This window comes from Puntigrus tetrazona, chromosome 5 (assembly GCF_018831695.1).
Source record: "Puntigrus tetrazona isolate hp1 chromosome 5, ASM1883169v1, whole genome shotgun sequence".
Classification (NCBI taxonomy): Eukaryota; Metazoa; Chordata; class Actinopteri; order Cypriniformes; family Cyprinidae; genus Puntigrus; species Puntigrus tetrazona.
The window spans coordinates 4302988-4324766 of NC_056703.1; the positions used below are offsets into that span (position 1 = coordinate 4302988).

At 37.2% G+C, this 21779-nt stretch overlaps 1 protein-coding gene across 1 annotated transcript in view; it reads right to left on the bottom strand.

The window, feature by feature from the left end:
- LOC122345409 (5-hydroxytryptamine receptor 7-like) overlaps positions 1–16748 on the bottom strand; it is a 31937-nt gene extending 15189 nt beyond the window's left edge. The window contains 2 exon segments of the mRNA XM_043239521.1: positions 15863–16290; positions 16292–16748. Of these exon segments, the coding sequence (XP_043095456.1) occupies positions 15863–16290; positions 16292–16321 (458 nt within the window). The 5' untranslated portion in view covers positions 16322–16748.
- Positions 16749–21779: the final 5031 nt, after the last annotated feature.

Here is a 21779-nt window from a genome sequence, read left to right on the forward strand (position 1 = left end):
GTGAGATAACCTTGAAGCATGCAGAGTATGACTAAACAAACAGTTCAACCGATAATGAAAGGCTGCGAAAACTAAAGTTGAAGATCTGTACTGTACATACAGTGACTAAAGAGTTTAGTTAGAGGAACGATTCATGTAGGTACGTTATGGCAGCAGGTTCAAATGATAAAAGATACACCCACATATACACATGAGAGAAGAAAAAATGCATCAGGGAGGACAAGGCTTCACGGATATCTCCTCCCTGCAATATAAAAAAAAGAAAAGCAGGTTGCAAGAGAGCTGTTCGGCTCTGGCCACGTTTAGGGCCCTTAGAGCTAGTCCTTCAACGAGAGGTGGGTTTCCGACACAAATATTAACAAAAAAAAACGCTAAAAGCGTTGAACCGAAACAAGAGGCGGATAGAGAAGAGCATACCGCTTTTGTCGTCATTTTTGCTTTTTTTTGGTCTAAATTGCACCGTGTGTGTGTGTGTGTGTGTGTGTGTGTGTGTGTGAAACGAGAGGCCTGAAACGAAAATGCAATAAATGAAAACATATTTTGGGGTCAGGAAGATCTTTTTCACAAGAAGATTCTTGCGCTCGTTGCGTAGCGACCATCGGGAGGTTTTTTTGTTTGTTGTTAAAAGCGCTATAAATAATGACTTAATTAAATGCATAATGTGCCAGTTAATGAATAAAATTAATCTCAAAATAACAAGATTGGATAAATTGCATGCACATCATGTGCCGATTGATTGTTATTAATAATCAGTTTTTAACTTATTAACAATAAGTTATTATTAAAGGTAATAGTTATTGTGTACATAAATAAAAAAGTAGCTTTAGAAAGAAGTCTTTTTTCACTCAAAGTACAAAAATACTAATATATTTTTAAGTCACTGATTTGATCTGAGATTAATCTTTATCTGGGTAAATTACTGACAGTTTGTATTGAATGTAATTAAAACATGGTGTAGTTATAGTATAGTTATACAGTTCAGTTTTTTATTGATTCATTCGGTTTGATTCAATTGATTCTTTCAGAAATGGACGGCTCACTGAGTCACTGATTCGTTTAAAAACACATCGCTGTGAGTTGATCTGAGATGAATCTTTATCTGGGTAAATTACTGACAGTTTGTATTGAATGTAATTAAAACATGGCGTAGTTATAGTATAGTTATACAGTTCAGTTTTTTTATTGATTCGTTCGGTTTGATTCAATTGATTCTTTCAGAAATGAACGGCTCACTGATTCGCAGACTCGTTTAAAAACACATCGCTGTGCGTTGACCTGCGATGAATCTGTATCTGGCTTAATTACTGACAATTTGTATGAAGTGTAACTTAAACACATTATAGTTATATAATTCAGTTTTTATCGATTCGTTCAGTTTGAACCGCTCGTTTTGAGTCTCAGGCTATCAACGAACTACAACGGTTTCACTTAAAAACCTCAAAACTGGATCTCATAGAGAAAAACAGACGCCTACACCTAAGCTGATAAACTTTAGTTTCAAAGTGAACTATCCCTTTAATGCATTCGTGCATAAAGTATCATTTACTGGATCCAAACTTTTGAACTGTAGTATTAACATCAACACATATTTAGCGCTCAAGTCTCTCCAGATATATATAGATATATATATATATATGCAGGGTGAGACTGTTCAAACTATTTTAGACCCAACAGGAAACCCACTGCCTCTTTGTGAGCAAACTCGTAAAATCAAGCATTAAAACCGGCCCTTTTCTTTCTTGAAGGTCAGACGGAGGCTGGAAAAAAAGCCTCACGAGCAGGCCTCAGGGAACGCAATGAAAATGATGAAGAGCATCCGAAAACTAAAACTAAAGACTTTGTTTTCGTTCAGATGAAAGCGTGTCATGCTTCTGAAATACGTGCTTCCCGTCAGACTCGGAGAGCCTCTGTTTGTTTTGGTTTTTCGCGCGTGGCACGTGTTGCTGGATCCTAAAATACTAGTAGCATCTAATGCTGTTTTTATAGCTGCGTTTACCAAGCCGTTCCCACGGCTAGCACGAGTTCAATCCATGCGCTAAATTGCCGCCTTTTAATGGCATCCATTATAAATGCGGTTTACGTGATGGATTGCCGCGATCGATCCCATCTCCAGATTCATTCTCTTCTCTCGTTGTTTAGCATTCACGGACCGTAAAGGCAGAACGCCGCTTGACTTGTCAAATAAACATAAGGGATTTTAAAGCTATTTATAAATTCCCCCTCTCCTACTCCGTATTTACCGAATATCTGGTTTCATCCATTAACTTCTCCATTTCATTTCCTGAGCGAAGCCACATTTTCTTTTAGCCTCAGGTGCATTAGCAGCATGTTTTATTCACTTTGGAAGGCCAGGTCGGTATCTAGCCGTTTCCCCAGTCCCGCTTCGCTCAAACGCATGAAAATGTTGTTCGTTTGTTTAAGTTTTCACAAAAATCACTGGCGCACGACGTTTCGTGCGGTATCGTCAGGGTAGTTAAGACATTTTTTGGGACTAGCTAACCTAAAAAGCTGCTGAAAATGTAGGCAGGTTTGTTTTTTTGCAGAAATGCAGCAATCCTTCACTTGCACTGAAGTCAATGGGTGCCGTCACTAATCCACACACCTCCAGTCACTTTACAGCTTAAAGAAAGAAATCTGTATCACGTGTTTTAACTTCAAACCAACGCTTTCGGACAAAATACAAGCTCTCTCACATCGAATTCATCCACACATTTGTTTCCAATGACTTTTCCCATTGTTTTTCATCTGTACATATTTCTCTCCTGATTCAGAGCAAACTTTTTCACGGAGAAAGCAATGTTATGGATCTAGGTCTCAGATTTGAGCTTTAAACTAGACTTTTTGTCTGAATGATGCGTGTGTTTTTTTGCTCGAATTAGCTTTTTTTTGCTTACTTTTCGGACTATTATAATGTTTTTATCAGCTGATACACGCACGATGTGATGCTAAATTTCTCCAAATCTCTTTCTTGAAGAAACCATCTCAGATGACCAAAGGGTGAGTAAATTATCAATCATTTTTGAATGAATTTATTTTAACGTCTAATTGCATAGAGGAAAAATGATGCAGTGTCAGTTTATAAAGCCAATGGTGCCACATGTTACTCCCATTAGTTGCCACTTTTGATTTATTTAGCTATTACATCACATCAACTAATGTTAACCTGTAAGATGACGAATGATCCATTTCCCTTATTAATGGCGAAATGCATGAAGCAGTTTTCTTCCAAAGTCTGGGCCAAACATGCAAGCATCCCAGACGACTAGCACGGCTTGTTTTTATATAAAGCATCTGTTGCTAACGCATGTGAGCAAACATGACCTTTGTGCTTTTTAATGCTAACTGCTCATGCTGTCAGAGCGACCGGAAAGGATTATTATTATTTTATGTAATGTCTATGAGCAGCATCTGTGCACTGTTTGTTGAGACCAAACTCAGACTCGCCCCACAGTAAGTAAATATGAACTTGTGTCGTGGAGTTTTTTTTTATACGGTATACGTAACAATATAGTTATTTTTGCTGGAAAGCTATTTATGCATTCCTTTTATCGCATTAGCATCAACAAAAAAAGACAAGCTATATATATATATATATATATATATATATATATATATATATATATATATATATATATATATATAAAGATATAAAATAAATAAAAAAATATATAAATATATAAATATATATATATATATATATATATATATATATATATATATATATATATATATATATATATATATATATATATAAAAATATATATATAAATATATTTTATATATATAAATATATATAAAAATATATAAATATATAAAATATATAAAAACACATTCACTAAATGAAAAATCCTCCAACCAGCAGCCAGTTCATTTTAATATTTAATTTAAGTTTAATATTTGATATGCTGTATTTAATCTCTGTCTTGGGACAACAGTTGTACTGTGAAAAAATAAATAAATCACCATATCATAAGCTTGTTGCACGCTGTAGGATCGTGGGACTAAACTAATTGCTAAGTAGAATCACAATGAAAAACAATTATGTCAGATATAACAGAGACCCTGCGAGGGGGAACTGCAGCGCTGTGGCAACATTATGCATGTTTTTACGCTCTATGTTTATGCATTCCTGTATTTGCGCCCGATGTCTAGCCTGACCACTTGACTCGCATCCTTAGCAACCCATCTGTGTAATTGCTATTTAAACATTATGTGCTCCTTATGAGTCATTTGGCAGGAAAGTGTCAAGAATGTAAATAAAAGTATAAACACAAAATTTGCTAGTTTATATAGTCGAAGATTATATTATGCTGCGTACAGCATCTACATATACATATCATAAGCCTTGCTGCGCGTTCACCCTGATCATGACATTTTGACTTTTGCATAAATACACATACAGTATGTAAATACAGATTTCACATGTTTCATCAATGAGGTGCCCTTTTTTTATATTTATTAAATATAATTGTGGCATCTATTCTGGTCTTCTATATACAGCATAGCATATAGACTACTTTTTAACAGTTTGTTATCAGTATAATTTTTTTATTATATATACATATATATATATATATATATTTTTTTTTTTTTTTATATATATATTTTTATATATATTTTTTTAATATATTTTATATATATATATATATATATATATATATATATATATATATATATATATATATACTGATACCAAACTGTTAAAAAGTAGTAGATTAAAAAGTAGATTAAATTGCATTTTAAAGTATATTTCAATAAAATGTAAAATTCTATAAATTTTTCGCAATATCATTATTTCTTTGAACAAATTAATACAGAACTGGGAAGCATAAAAACTTCTACAAATGTAATTAAATACAAAGTTTTAACACTGTGATAACACTCTGGTGCTTTGACATATATATATATATATATATATATATATATATATATATATATATATATATATATATATATATATATATAAAATATAAGGTGTTATTTTTGTTAGCATTAGTTAATGTATAAAGTACCATGAACAAACAATGAACAATGCATTTATGACATTAGTTAATTATCTTTGTTAACGTTAGTTAACGTTAGGTTTCGTGGCCACTGTCCCAAAACGCCATGACACTTCTTGATTTGCAGTCATATCAATGTTTATAAGGAGCACAGCAGAGCACCTGGAAAAAAAATCTTTCAAGCCGATGCACATTTGCACACGTCTGATATCTGATATGCCCGACAAACTTTTTTTGTAGAAAGCGAAATCTTCATCCGGATGTCACGCGGTAAGACCGCTCCGTTCACTCGCACCTGATGCTGAATAACTGTTCGTCCTCTTTTTTTTTGCCACATCTTAACGATGATCTGCAATATTCAGCGGACATCCATTCCAAGGGTTTTTATGTTTAATTCATGATTATTTGTGCTCATTTCCTCATATTTTAGTCATTTATTCCGAGCTTTTGCACATCAAATTGAAGACGTTAATATCGAGAACCAGTCCGCATACATTTTTACGACCTTCCCAGATGAGCAAAAAAAAATAGCACAGATGGAAAATATGAAATCTGTTATGAGAAAACCAAACCTAGTGTTGTGAAGAGTCATGAAGCGCAAGTGGCATAAATAAAAACCTCCTAGCGATTGTTTTTGTTTGGTTTTATCGCTATTCTTTATTTATTCACATTACAAATCACTCCGTAACTGAAGCAGATCAAATTGATCACAAATCAAAAGCTTGTTGGGACATACTACAGGATGCATACAAATAAAACTTGTTGTTTAGGAAAATTGTTATATGGATTGGTATACAAATGTATTGAATTATATGCATTATTAGCGCAACACAAATATGAAATTGTTATTATTAATGTGGCCGATAATGATTTTAATCACCATTTTTGTCTTTATTGCATGCAGAGCTTGTAGGGAAATATCGTCTGTATTTAATTTTCTCATGAAAATACATAGCTGTCTCAATGGACCAAAGGATGAAGTATAATATAGTATAATAGCATAAAAAAAGCGTCCTTATTAAAATAACTGTGTCGTTTCAGGTATGTGTCATGGGGAAAGGAAAATGATTAAATGAATAGATTAAATAAAAAAATGGAGCAAAGCGGCACTCTGGAGTAAAATATGAAATCCTGAGAGAAAAAGCACTGGATTTTTCAAGTGCAGATTGATTAGGTAGAATCTATCGTCTCTCTAATTAGGCTTCTGTCGAGTTAAAAGAGAGGCAGGCCTCCTTTATAAATAAGAGCTGTTTTAATAAATGAAGCTTTCTGCTGTTTTCTATGCAAAATAACTGCCTAATTTCAGATGCTATTACCACGTGATGAAGAAAAAAAACGTCTGAAACAGACTGCCTCTGTGATGCGCAGTAATATTGCGAAATGAATTAATAAGACATCTGCAACAGAAAGGACTGCTATTTTGTTTCTGACTGAAAGTCTCGTCTCGGACGAGCACAAATAATGGCTTTTCTGATGGTTTATGCCTCGTATAACGCGTGAGAGATCACAGTTTATTGATCCGCGCCAAATCATTTTAATCGAGATGAGGCGGTAGCGCGTCGATGAAGCGCAAACTGTAAGGCTTCATAGCGATTTTCAGAGAGTAGTCAAAGCGCACTTTCGCTGAACTTTTAATGGAGTTTTCTTGCGAAAAAGCTGTAAATATAAGCGTTTTTCACTTCGAATTGCTCATAAAAGACCAGAAACATAAATACATGCATGCAAATGATGCAATGTGTCACTATTTTTAAGGTAAGACGTTGCAAATAATTAAATTAAATTTAAATTTAAACATTTAGTTCACTAACTTTCAATATATATATATATATATATATATATATATATATATATATATATATAATATATATATATATATATATATATATATATATATATATATATATATTGTTGTTTAAATGTAGCTAAAATAAATAGCTTAAAAAATTATAATTTTATATATATATATATATATATATATATATATAAATAGTTAGCTTAAAAAAATTATAATTATATATATATATATATATATTGTTGTTTAAATGTAGCTAAAATAAATAGTTAGCTTAAAAAATTATAATTTATATATATATATATATATATATATATATATATATATATATATATATATATATATATATATATATATATAAATATAAATAAACTTAAATTATTATATTATATATATATATATATATATATATATATATATATATATATATATATATATATAAAACTATAATTTTTAAGCTAACTATTTATTTTAGCTACATATATTATTATTATTAGCTATATATATTATTTTATTTTATTTTATTTTATTTATTTTTTTATTTTTAAATAAAGCAGGTTTTGAATTCACGCTGACACACATCTAGGATTTTCAATATAAACATTTATTTAATTTAATTCAGTTAATACATTGAATAATAAAAGTGTGTTTTCATTTTTAAGCAGAGCCTCGCTATACGGTAGGGTTTCACAGTGATATAAATCCCACGGGCAGCAGACGGTGCGTCTCTCGATTGGCAGGATGAGAATATGAAGAGTTATTAAGTTTTTGTGCTCGTTAGCGCCCGCGCTGACAGCGTGTTGACCTGTGAGCAGAAACACTAACATGGTTAGCGCTGTTAAAAATTGATGCCGTTTTATATCAAGCTATGTGTTGTAAGAGCCCTGGACGGCTCGCTCAGCACGAATCAATAATGCAACAGAAGTAAAAGAAAAAAAAATATGTGGATGGCAGACCAAGTCTTCACCTTTACACATTTACTCTTGCTTTCTTATGATTGCTCGTGTAATCTTACAGGTGCCAGCGCTTGCAGAGGACCTTAATAATAAAGATGATTATCTTTAGGCTGATATCAGGATTCCCGAGTATGGAAATGATATGAGCATCAAGTATAAGCCCACTGCGTACACCCCATATGGACCGATGTAATGTACCTAGTGATGAAGAAGCCTGTCAGCGGCTCAAAATAACCTCTTCGTTTCATTTCAAACTGAACCTGAAAACAATACAACTCTATTTTACGGCTTTAACAGCTAGCGAGACATTCACAGTGTTCAAATTCAATTCAAATGAAATTCAGGACATCTGCAGGGCGGCGGATGAAAATCGCAAATAACGTCTTTGGTGACGGTTTTCATCTTCACGCGAGGCATTGCAGCGTATTATATTACCAGATGCGGTTATTAGGGGCTCCGTGCTCATCAACAAGTAGACAAACATGAAAGATGGTTTAGTTTCATTCCTAATTTGGCAAAAAAAAAATTGAATTATAATGGAAATCTGCTGGGGGACGCGTCAGAGAATTCAGAAAGCAGAAACTGAAAGAAAAAAGAAAGTTGTTTAAATAGCGCCTTTTAAAGATGGAGCCATTTTTCTAGGTGAATGAACTTGCGGTCGTGCGCGTTACTGACACTGTTTTTTTTTGCAAGCATTTTAAGAACCAACGTGTTTTTTTTTCTGTGGCGTGTTTAAAGGGCGGTTCACCCAAAATGAACTCTGTCTGCGTTACGCGTGCTCTCTTGGCTTGATGGCTTTTTGACATTTTTCCAGCTTGTCTGACCCATCTTACGTAAAATAATACGGTATATGTCATTTTCAGGCTGGCTGTCACCTTTCTAAGCGGTTTTATGTAATAAAACGTCCTCTTTTATCCTCTGCGGCGTGCCGTTCCCCGTAACATCCATCGCCGAAAACCTCCCGTAGAGGTGGCTCTACAAATTTTCTTCCTCCCTCCTGTGAGACAACTGTGTCGACCTCCCTCGATTTGGTTCTCCGTCCTCCCCGAGGAGTAAAACACATTACCGCTTCTCATCATTTGCGGTTAGGGCGCCTCGCGCGAGACGATTGGGGTTTCGAGCATGAGCGCATGTTCAGCTCTTAAGTTATTGTACAGAAACACAGTGGCGCTCACTGACATGTGAACAAAGAAGGCTGTGAAAATGAATCTGCAATGTTAATTTGCAGAATTTAAAAGTTGGGTAAATCATCATTAATAAATGTTTTTCTCATATACACACTGGGCAAAACTATTGGCGCCCTTTTATTCAATGCTTTTAGAAACCTCCGTTTGCCCGTTTAACAGCTATATAATGTCTGATGAGGTTAGAGAACGCCTGATAAGAGATCAGAGACCAGTCCTTCATCCAGAATCACTCCAGACCCTTTAGATGCGCAGCTTAGTGTTGGAGCGTTGAATTTGTCTTGAACGTGTGCTGATGTAGGCGCTGTCCGACAGTTGTTTTTAAAGTTTTCTGCCCCCACGACTCAACTATTTTCTGCGATCGTCCGGTTGAGAGTCTTTATGCACTTTATCCTCACCGTGCATTAGGACGATAAACACACACGTCCTCTTCCGGACAGTTTCCAAATATTTTATGTTGATCGGAAATTCTTGGAATTGGATGATGGAAACGGTCACTTTCGCTGCTCTAATTTATCTTTTGCTGCACATCGGACGTACAATCTTGTTTTTTTCTCATTGTGATGGACGATTAAGGGAATTTGGCCTTTGCTTTCCTTCCTGTTTGTACAATTAAGACGTTCACCATCGCCCCGGAGTGCTCAAAATCGTGAATATGAATGGGAAAACAGTTCAGAGATAACCGATAACTGCGCCCGATGTGCATTTGAGAAAAACATTTATGCCATAATGCTATCTGCCCCCATTTCAAATTCTTATTAGGTTAGATTTTTGTGAATTCGTAAAATAGAAGATCAAAAGGATTATCAAAGCAGATTTTCGCAGCCTTCTTTGATCATATTTGCCAGGGGTGCCGATATCAGTGAGTGTGAAAATCACAGCAAGCTTTTCTCTCGTCCTTTCCGCTCTCGCGGTCAAAAACACCTCGGATGTGGCTGGCAGGTGTGACTCAAGATGTCAGGCGGCTCTCAGGTGAGTTTTACCTCGAAGCAGCCTCTCTCCGGGCCTCCATATTGCGCGGCCGAGCTGGTCAGGAGAGCAGAAACAGCGTCGTATGCCACTAGGACTCAAGGAGAGTAGTCACAAGAACACTAGAGACCTGAGGCTAGTTCCTGGGCCACTGGGGAAACCTGCTTTTTGAACCTGAACTGCATCTGTGTCCGTTCCATCTCTAAATTCTAGAAGACAGCCAGACCGTGTGTGTCTCATTTGCAATTTTAATGCGAATCTGTCCCTTCCCATCTCCACACGCAGAATTCCCTCCGTCCAACACATATATACGAAGCCTTTTTTTCTTGCACAAAGGACAGAGTCACCACTGCCGAGAGGATAGACTTCCTTCACTCACGCAGGAGTTTAATCATGAATGTCGCTCGCTTTAATAATTGATACCGCAATTTATTAATCTCAACGGGGGGCACCGGACCTAAAGTGACCAAGTTAACAGAGATCATGTGGGCACGCGTGTGACTTTGACTAAAGGTCTGCACCACATTCACAGAAGGGATAATTATGCTTTTAAACTTTTTATAAAACACTTTTCCAAAGAATAAATGTGCAGACACGTTAGGGAAATGCAAGCCGGTGAATTACCATAAATATAAATAGTGAAGTGGAATTTTAAAAATGTCATTTGCATCAGATAGCCCAAAAATTGTTGATATAATGTTGAGATATATATATATATATATATATATATATATATATATATATATATATATATATATATATATAAATTCCTTACAATTTGTAGTGCTGATTACAACGATGAAAATAGTAATTTGTAAAGTAATCTATTGGATTACACGTAGATAATGTATTCTGACTACTTTTGCCTAATCCATAAGAACATTTCCATAAATAATGATTAATTAAATCACAAAAAAAAAGTCAATATGTCAATAATTCGACACTTGAACAGTATCTTAAAAAAATCATATTTTAATTAAATCACGTGACATTAACTAACACCAGAGAGTTCATTGGAATGTATTGTTAAATTATTATTGATTAAGTATTTGAATTACAATTATATAATCCAGTTACATAGTCAGATTACATGCAATCAGTTACAACTTAGTATATATATATATATATATATATAACACAAAAATATAATAAAACCAGCAATATTGTGAAATGCTATTTTTAAAAAAAATTTTTAAAACAACTTATAGGTCATTCAAGACACCCCTAAAAGATGATCCAGCTATTATTACTGCGAATGCATTCAGTGTATCACAGCAAAGACGTGCTACTTCTATTTTTGACATATCCTCTTTAATAATGCAACAAATCCAACGCTTGATTTTTGAAGCGCCGTGCATTCGCATTAGCACGTCACGCGAACATTAGCCAGTCACATTAGCATGAACATCATGAAAAAGCCAAGTGCTACTTCCTGTTTTCTCAAAACCCAGGGCTGGGTGCTTTCTCGCTACTTTAGTCTGTCAGTAAACACTCCATTCACTAACACCTAGGGATAAAACTAGAACAATGTTACAACACTGTCACTTCACCCGAGATGAAGCTACAATAGGCCCGCGAATAAGAGTCAGGTCCGATGTCTTGAGCTCACTCGTGGGGTATTTGTGGGTTGTGAGTGAGCGTAATTTGTCTTTAACATTGGAAAAATAATGGTGATTTATTTAATGAGATAATACTAAGCCCATTAGAGAAACATTCACTCTTCTTTTATGATTGCTGATTTCTTTTTCTCAGACTCCCAGAGCTCTCAGTTACACTCACAGACAAATACTCAGAAATAAAAGTACAAAAGCTATCACTGGGACGGTACCTCTTCAAAAGGCACATGTTTGTACCTAAAGGGTCCATTTTGGTCCCTAAAGGTACATATTTGAAGCTAATAGGGGCTGTACCTTTTCAAAGGTACAGCCCCAGCGACAGCGTTTGCAGTTTTATTTCTAAGTGTGTAGGCTAGATATTGCTATATTAAAGTACGTAGGAATGTTTATGCATTTATAAATGAATATTCTGAGTGCAGTGATGAATCATGTCCAGTACGATCAGGTACACGGCGAAAAAAGCTTTTCTAGCCTGGATCTCTAGTCTCAGCCAAAACATCAAACCAAGTGGGATTTTCTAAACAAGTAAAAATTGTGCTATTTTCAGAAAAGTCAAAATTAAGTGACTTTTCACTCAGAACGAAAACAAAATAATCCGCCAGCGAGGGGTAAGCAAAATAATCTTATTTCAAACAGAACACAAGATTACTTAGCTTATTTTCCTTCTTGATTTTTAGATATTTTGGCTGGAAAGAAGACAATAAATCTAGGCTAGAAAAGCATTTTCTGCAGTGTTTGTTTTACTATCGGGCGTAAACCCTTGTGATAGTATCAGCCTGAAATGTCTCAATTTTCCCTCAACTCCAGCTAATTTCTCTTACTGTTAAAGATCTTTCCTCGCTGCAGAGTGGCTTTAATCTCTAGAGCTTTGGCTCTATTCTTCTGTGAAAAGACTTCTCGTTTAGGAAACGCCTGACGATTTTGACAATATAGTAAATGGTGCTTTAAGAAGACCTCACTTTGAAGACGAATGAGGATAAGGCACCGGCGAGGTAGTTTCACTTCCATTATTCAAATGATCTATGCGCACTGAATCAAAGGTCAAAGCATTTGTCAAAGTACTTGAACACCGAGTTCCTGTTTAGGAGCTGTCCTTCACGGCTGGCTTCTGTAAAATTCATTGAAGAGCATTAAAAGAGCTTTAAAAAGAGTCTTTAAGGGCCGTGGTGGGTTTTTCATTACCTTACATAACATGAATTATATTCAGCATCAAATCCAAAATGTAGTTGCTTAGAACTGAAATTTTGCGCTGCTACTGAATAAATTTCAAATAAATAAATGTTGACCGAACCTGTCTGATGTTTGGACTAATAGACATCCCGGTTCGCACGATGCCACAACAGAAAAAAAGAGACATGCTAAGTCGTGTAAACGTCATTCAGGGCATCCAGGTACATTTCCAAATTAAATACTGGATCCGTTTTAAATGAATAGCCAATCAGACTGTGAAGACTGGGTAATCTCGTCACGGGTGGCAGCTACGCGAGCTTCGTTTAATAAAACCACAGCAGAGCAACCTGACGGATCGCACTGCTTTCTTCTCAATAACAAGAGAAGCACTAAACACCTGTCTGTCAAACAGAAAAATCCCTGCCAGCCATCTTCGAATGTGCAATCACTTCTCGAATCAAGCGGAACCAGCGTCATCAGTGACTAGGTTTGTTTGTAATCCTTACAAACCCTCAAGTGCTTGTTGAAAGCATATGAGCCTCTGGTATGCACATGTGTATAGATCGAGAACGTCTACTAGCGATAACGGACGCACGGTGTGCCGGGAAAAATGACGAAAAATTGGTGTGACGTTTCAAAAGCATTCTTATAAAAAAACTTAGAACGAAGAGACAGAAAAGCGCTTTTTGTTTTATTTAAATGTCTGAGTTATGCATCTCATATTTTACGCTCTGTAGTAAAATAGCCATTCATTGGTTCCATCAAGAACCTTTAACGACTACAGAAACGTTTCATTGAACAAAGTGCAGTTCTTCAAATCGTTTAAATGTTCTCCATACTACCATTCCCTGAAGGGTTCTTCTCTGGTGTGACTTACGTTTACAAATAAAACTTCCACAACGAATGGGCTTCTTGGGGAAGCAACAGAAGAGACATTTGCGGTCTCTAAAACCAAAAAGTTCTTAAGATCACAGTTTTTCTTCTTTCTTCCCTCATCAAAGAACCAATGCAAAGGTGGTTAAAGATTCTCAATGGAACCCAAAAGAATCTTCATGTTTAAAAGTGTCGCGCGACACACAGATATTTTGATACAATTTAAATTGACATTGAATTTATTCCCTAACGAATGACTTCACAGCTGCAGCTCCTAATAATCGACTAAACTGATGACTCTCAACATCAAAACAAGAGCGCTTTATTATAATAATTACATATATTCCCTGATTTTACATCCTGAGCTGAGCTTCCAGCCCAAAAGATAAAGCATCAACCTCAAGGCAAAGCCTGCAAAGGTGTTTACTCAGACATGTTGTAAAACCATATTCCCCATTAACTTAGCTGTCATATAGAAAAACGGCCCTTGTGTTCGGTTAGAAAGCAACACTAAAGCTAAATATTAGCAGCCACTCTGACATATAGATCAATGACTGATTGAATTAACTATTAAACAGTTCGCTACAGCCACACATACGCGATATAAATCGATGTACAGCACGTTTTCCGCCTCCTACTGGACCTCACTGCAGCGGCAGCCTCTCGGACTTCACAGAGCAGAGGACACTAGCTCCTCAGGCGTGTCAAACCGAATCAGGGTCTGTCACATGGGAGACTGGCTGCAGGTGTATTGACCTATTCTCGGTCTGGAGGAATGATGTCCAACACGGACACGGAGTTGTCAGTCTTCATTTCTGCTGTCCGGTGGACACGCGTCAGAGAGTCGCCTTGACATTCGAGTGAAGGAAGTTGCCAGAGCAGTTTAGCGCTGACTGATGCTTGTTTAACTGAGGAGGAGTATTAAGTGAGCAACAACATGGAACATTTATGATTAGATGGGCAGCTGACGTGACAGTGCTGCCCTGCAGTTTTCTAATATCTGCAATGCTATTTTTCGTGGAATTATTAAATGAAAGACTAGCCTTTATAGCGCTCTTTAACCGGTCTTAAGTAGCATTAGCGTATTTGTAGCAATAGCCAAAATGATATTGTGTTTGTCAGAATGATTGACCTTTTGATCTTTTACTCCAAACATCATTAGGATATTATGTTCCGTGAACATATTAAGCACTTTTCCTGCTGTCAATACATTAAAGCTTCGTGTTTGATTAGTCTTATGCATTGCTTAATTTGAACAGCTTTAAAAAAGATTTTCTCGATTTTTCAGATTCCAGATTTTTCAAATACCTGTATTTTTGCGGATAGTATCTATCCAAACAATACGCCATTGGAAAGCTCATTTATTTATTTAAATCTCAATTTTGAAAAACAAACACCCATATATATATATATATATATATATATATATATATATATATATATATATATATATATATATATATATATATATATATATATATATATATATATATATATATATATATATATATATATATATATATATATATATATATATATATATATATATATATATATATATATATATATTTATTTGTTTATTTATTTGTTTATTATTATTATTATTATTATTATTATTTATTTTTATAAAGCTAAAATGAGTTTAGAATTATGGAAATTCTTTAAAAAATTTTATAAAAATAAAATAAAATTATCGGCTTTATCACTTTTTCTGTAAATATACACAGTGGGAACCAAAACTCTGTGATTTAAGGAGTTAATGTAGCTTGATGATAGATAGATAGATAGATAGATAGATAGATAGATAGATAGATAGATAGATAGATAGATAGATATACCTATATAACGATAGATAAATAGATAGATAGATAGATAGATAGATAGATAGATAGATATACCTATATAACAATAGATAGATATAACGATAGATAGATAGATAGATAGATAGATAGATAGATAGATAGATAGATAGATAGATAGATAGATAGATAGATAGATAGATAGACTCAAATCTGTGGACACATTTTAGCTTAAATTAGTGTACTGGAAAACAAATAAATAAATAAATGTTTTATAATATATTATGCTTGGAGATGCAATATGTTGATCAACTTCTAGTGGTGAAAAACTGATCCTAAAAGGGTTCAGATCCCAAGAATCATGTGTTGCTTGCTTCATAAACCATCACCGTTGTGTTCAAGACGCTTGGGTTGCTCCAGAAGGACTGGCCCTATACCAGAGTCACTTCGTATTAAAGTGTCACCCAAACGACTTGGTAAGAAGAAGCCAGCCTACTCACCTGTCCACACTGATCACGCACAGCGTCATGATGGAGGCAGTGCAGCACATCACATCCATGCCGATGAAGATGTTACAGAAGACCTCTCCAAAAAGCCACTTTCCTCCCGTGAGGTCCGTCACGATCACGAAAGGCATGACCACGATAGCCACGGAGAGGTCCGCCACGGCCAGAGACACCAGCAGATAGTTGGACGGCTGTCTGAGCTTCTTCACGACGCACACCGCGATCACCACCAGCATATTTCCAATCACCGTCACGGTGGTGATGACGGCCAGCATCATTCCGATGACAATCTTCTCCGCCGTGGTGAAATCGAGCAACTGTTCCCCGCAGGATTTGTTCCACATGGCCATCGAGATGTTGTAGAACAAGTGTGAGGAACCATTGAGAACTTCCGCCGCCGCCTCGGGTGAGCGAACGAGAGAAATCCGCCGAGCCCGACGAGTTGAACATCATCCCTGCGCCCGACGACGAAGAGCTCGCCAGGAGTGCGCTCCGTGCGCCAAACGCATGCTGAGGCGAGCGCGGCTCTGGGGGTGTCTTCGGGCTTTCCGGCGGCGAGTTGCGCGCGGATGCGGCGGAGGAAAACTTGAAGAAACGGGGAGGAAGTGGGGGGGCGATCGCCACGGTTTGGCCGCACGGCGCGCGCGCGCGTGGAGAAGCTGGTCCTCGGGTGGCTGGAAGTGACGGTTCGGTTCTTCATGCGAGGAAGTGTGTGAGAATTGCGCACTCTAGTAGGTTAAACGCGTAACTTTCTCATCAAAGGGTTGCGGTCTCGGCTCAGCTCCACCTACATTAAGATGTTTATCCTGTCTTCTGTTTTGGAGAAAGCGCAAGAGCACTTGACTGTTTCGAAATATTCGCTCTCTAGGATCTCTCCCTCTCCCTCTCTCTCTCTCTCTCTCTCTCTCTCTCTCTCTCTCTCTCTCTCTCTTTCACTGTCAGTTGCTGTTTCCTCTGGTATTTCTGTAGTTTTGTGCCTTGTTGCGTAACTACAAGGGAAAACATTATATATAGCGTTGCACAGTTTTATTTTAGGACGTGTTGCATTATGGACAGTGGAAAGTGGGGACAATAAAATGATTCTATCTTACAGATATGACTGCGTTGGGTTCAAAGCAAACACTTTGAATAAAAACTGGCGCAGAAACCACGACCCTCGGCATCTACGTGGGCGTGTCTGATTAATATTTACATTTTATGCAAATATATGCAGGCAAACATGCTCATGAACAAGCTATACAATTTATAATAGGCTGTTTTATCACACATGATAATGATAATAGGAAAAGTTTTTTTAATTAATCGGGTACCTTTTTTGCGGGTGAATCTGGGCAGGGTTTGCTGAGAGAGGGCGGGGTTTGCAGATTGAGGGTGGTGCTCTAATTCAGTGGCTTCGTGAAATGGTTTACAGCATCCTCGTGGTTAAAGATCGAGGCTGGTGAGCAAAAAAAAGTGCAAGGGTTCAAACCCTGAAAGGGGCGATTCACGACCACTGACAGAAAAGCTCGTAAACCGGGCAGCGCTTCAGAAACCGTCCATGATATAAGTGTACTGTAAGTCACTTTGGATAAACCGCCAGCTGAAAATGCTTATAATTTTAGACTTTCCGGAACACAGCGGAGCTCTAAGAGAACAAAAGCCCTGAAAATTTGAACAATCAAAAGCTATCGGATGAATGCTGACAGCTACGGAGCAAAAAATGAAACACGTCCTGTACTGTTTGTGAATGGCGAGCACTCAGCCTCGTGGAGTTAAGTGGCATGAAAAATGAATCTGTAATGAAGCGGAGGATTGCACAGAATAGGACAGCATGTTCCCAGGCTAATGCGGCCAAAGCGGCTATCATTACCGTCATCTTCGTTGTCATTGTCCAACAGATGGGGCATGTCACCCCGGGGCCTTCGTTAGTGTCTGAATGCATCATTTCTGTGATCGTTTCTTTGGTTATGAAGTCATAATCCTGCATTATGAATTTAAGTTATATGAATTAGAATGTGTTCATTCTAGATGTAGATGTGTTGTTTTCTTCATTGTAACAGATTTGGAAAAAAATACCATCACTTGCTGCCCAATGGGCGCTTTGCAGCGAATGGGTGCACAGTCAAAGCAGAGTCCTAACAGCTGATCACAATAATCCTGTAAATTAATATGTATGAAACAGATCAGTGTCCATATGACAGCTCTTTCCTATTGTCCTCGCACAACACATTTTTACTGACATGTTTAGATGAGTCCATTTTTTCCACCAGAGAAAGCATTACGTTATTATTACAAAATAAAAGCTTTTCACTTCACGAGATGTTAACTGATGGACTGGGGTGGTGGGGATTATTACGTTTTATCAGCTTTTAGACTCTCATTCTGGCGGCACCCATTCGCTGCAGAGCATTGATATGAAGCATTATTTCTCCAATTGTGTTCTGTTAAAGGAACAAACTGCATCTCGGATCGCCTCGGGGTGAGCTCACCTCATCATTTACTCACCCACTTTTTTTCAGCTGTTTAGACTCTCATTCTGTGGCACCCATTCACTGCAAAGCACTGATATAAAGCATTATTTCTCAATTTTGTTCTGTTAAAGAAACAAACTCATCTGCATCTCGGATCGCCTTGGGTGAGCTCACCTCATCATTTACTCACCCACATGTTGCTCCAAAACAATATTTCCAGTGCGGACGAAAAGTGACAATGGAAGTCAATGGGAAGCGAAACTGTGCGGACTGTTCTTTTAAGCTCATTTCGTGCTTGCTAGAAAGGTCAGCGTGCCAGTTACCGGTCCACCATGCCGGTAAAGTAGCCGCATGCTATGACCCAAAATAAGTTGGCTTCTGTTTTGACGTTCAAGGTCAAGCGCCGCTAGAAAGATGAAGCAGCTGCTTTGACCCCGCTTCCCTCAAGCCTTATTGGTCAGTTTTCCGAGCGCTGATGATGAGTGTCAGCTTTAATTAATATTCATTGCGGTGATTAAGCTTCTTGATGGCGAAGATGACTGCTGCTGAAATCACCTCGTTTATATTGAAAGGCTGCAATTGAGTTACGAGCCTGCGTAGCGAGTCGGTACAGCTGGCCGAGATGTTTGTTTACAAATCTTATATGTGTCGAATTTAATAACATTTTCATGGTTTTTTAAGGAGAGAAGGAGATCGAGACATGACGCAGGCCTGACTTGAACCCGCATCCCGGGAGCACCTCATCTTAATTGCAATTTGCATGATTGACATGTAATTTAGCAACTAAATCTCTGGTAGTTTGCTCCTCGTTGAAGAAGTTTGACGTAAAGATTGTTTTATGTTTGCGGTGTGATACGAGAGACACAGTCCCTCGGCCCCAAACGAGCCTTCACACATGAACACAAAAATAGGAAATATGGGATCACTGAATAAATACACTGCAAAAATTATTATTGGCCTATCAGTATTTAAGCATTTTAATTAAGTGTGTTATTTTCCACTTTTAGTTTGTTTTTTGTAATTATTCAATAAAGCAATTTCTGTTCTTCTACATCACCTTCCGATTTATTAAAAATAAATAGCATATCATTTTTTTTGAGCCTTATAGTTTGTTACTTTATACACATTATCCTGAATTTCCCTTTTTGTGCATCACCTCAATCTCCAGCCGGAGAACTCGGCATCGTGTGGCAGAGCTGAGTTTCCTTCCAATAGTTTTGTTCTCTCTGTAGACATTTTAATAATTAATTGAGATGTCTGTCGAGCTCAAAGACGTGTTTGCGGCTGCATGATTAAACAGTGTTTACTGCGTGTCTCCGCGATCATACGGCTGGGGAAATAAAGAAGAAATGTGTCACACAGTCCTCTAAAGGCAGAAGTCAAAGGCTTTTTGCAGGAGGAGGTGATGCTTGACTTGGACGGGCTTTTTATAACAATCGACACGCTGTAATTTAAGCGTACTGACTGCAAAATCGAACATTAGTTAACTTTTTGGACTCTTTTTGGACAGTGGCAAGAAAATGGGTTCTCGGGCAGTCCTCGGTGGGGGGAAAGGGGAACACTTTGATGAACCGTTGCATGCAAACCCTGATTTATCCTCACGGTTAAAAGCTTGTGGGAGATGCCGTTCAAAACCAAGCGGTTTTGCTTCATTAAAAGCGAAGCGGAGCCGTCCAGGTGCGAAGGGGTTACAACTTTTTATTTGATTTTTAATGATAATCTCCTGGGCACAGTTGAATTTCGTTCTCTGTAGAGGACATTTGTACATTTCTGTGAGACCGTCGTCAGTTTTTAAAGTGGTGTGTCATAAAGGGACGTCCTGGGCTTTCAGAGAGGCTAAATTTAGCAGTTTGTCCATGACAGTGCCTTTTCCGTTTTTTTGTTTTATAATATCTGACAATATCTCACAAGAAGGAGAGGAAGTATCGATTATCAAATATACATCCCTGGAAATGTTTTTGAGAACTTTTAATCAGGGCTGCATTTTTTTAATACAAAATGCATGCATGCATCACAATTCGGCGATTTGTCTGCGCACTTTTAAGCAACCAAACAACCCTTTTTCAGGGTGCCGTCAGTCAAATCCATTGCATATGATGAATGCGAATAAATTAAAGTCAGTTTAGCGGCTTCAAAATCAATCAATCAATCAATCAATTTTATTTATATAGCACTTTTAACAACACAGGTTGCATCAAAGCAGTGAACGGCATAAAGCAGAAGAATACAATGACAGGGATGTATAATGACGAGCGTGAACAATTTGTTATCAAATGCAGAGACGGTCTCTGTTATCAATTCGACGGTAGCCGCTAGAAGTTGTGTGTCCCCAACAAAGCAAGCCAGAGGAACCAAAACCCCATCCATACAGAATAGAGAAAAAAAAAACCTTGGGAGAAACCAGACTCAGTTGGGGCTTCCTCCAATCTATTCCATATAAACACTGGGGAAACGAGCATACGTTTCATTTATGGACCCTTCAATAAAAAATTGGCATAAATGGCATATACCCCAGTCATTTTTTTTCTCGGGGAGCACCCATCCACATTTATTTAGCTTGTCAACAGAATAACGTTACTCTAAAGGGACCATCATTTAAGTATCTGAGCATAAAAGAAACATAGCCTATTTGTCAATATTTGCATATCAGATATAGAAGGAAATCTTAACGCGGAATTTAATAATAGACAGTTTTGCTTGTTTTCATTTTAATATGCCTGTGTACATAAAACAAAACCTTCTGATTCATAAAAAAAAAGAAAAACGTTCTCAAACCGTCCTTTTACTTACTTGTGAATCGTGAATCGGTTCAACCGAATCGTTAAAAAGAATCAGTATTTGTTGAGTTCAGTTCACCCGGCTTTGGAGCGAACGGTTCATCTCTACAGAAGTGTCAGCTACGTTTGCAGGTACGTTTACCTAATTTATGTCCAATTTACGCGTTTAGCCACGCATCGGCCTCATTTGTGTCTAAAATAGTCGAATAGAATTGTTTTTGGTTACTGCGCGCGTCTTTCTGTCGAATAATCAGGTCGCGCGGAGTTGGCGCGCGCTGTCGCGTTTCGATATTTAAAGGCGAATACGGGTCGGTAATGTTACGTTCCCTTAAAAATAAGAAAAAAAGCGATTTAATTTTGATTTGCAAGCCAAGCCAACTCATCTCAGACATTGTTTTAGACGCTTGCCAGGCAGGCACGTGCTCGTGTCCACTTGAGATAAAGATTGGGAATGATTGCAAAAATGACTTTAGCATCGATTACAGCAATGAACATGACATTTTGGGTGCTTCCGCTTGCATGTATTCCAGAGATCAGTAATTCACAGTGACCTATTAATTGATTGATTGTGTTTAGTTTAACCTCTTGGAAGATGGACAGACACGTCTAGAAAACCTTCATCGATCTCTGTGCTTTGTTTTTTTGTCAGTTGCATTGAAGTGCAGCGGAGGAAGAAATGGATCC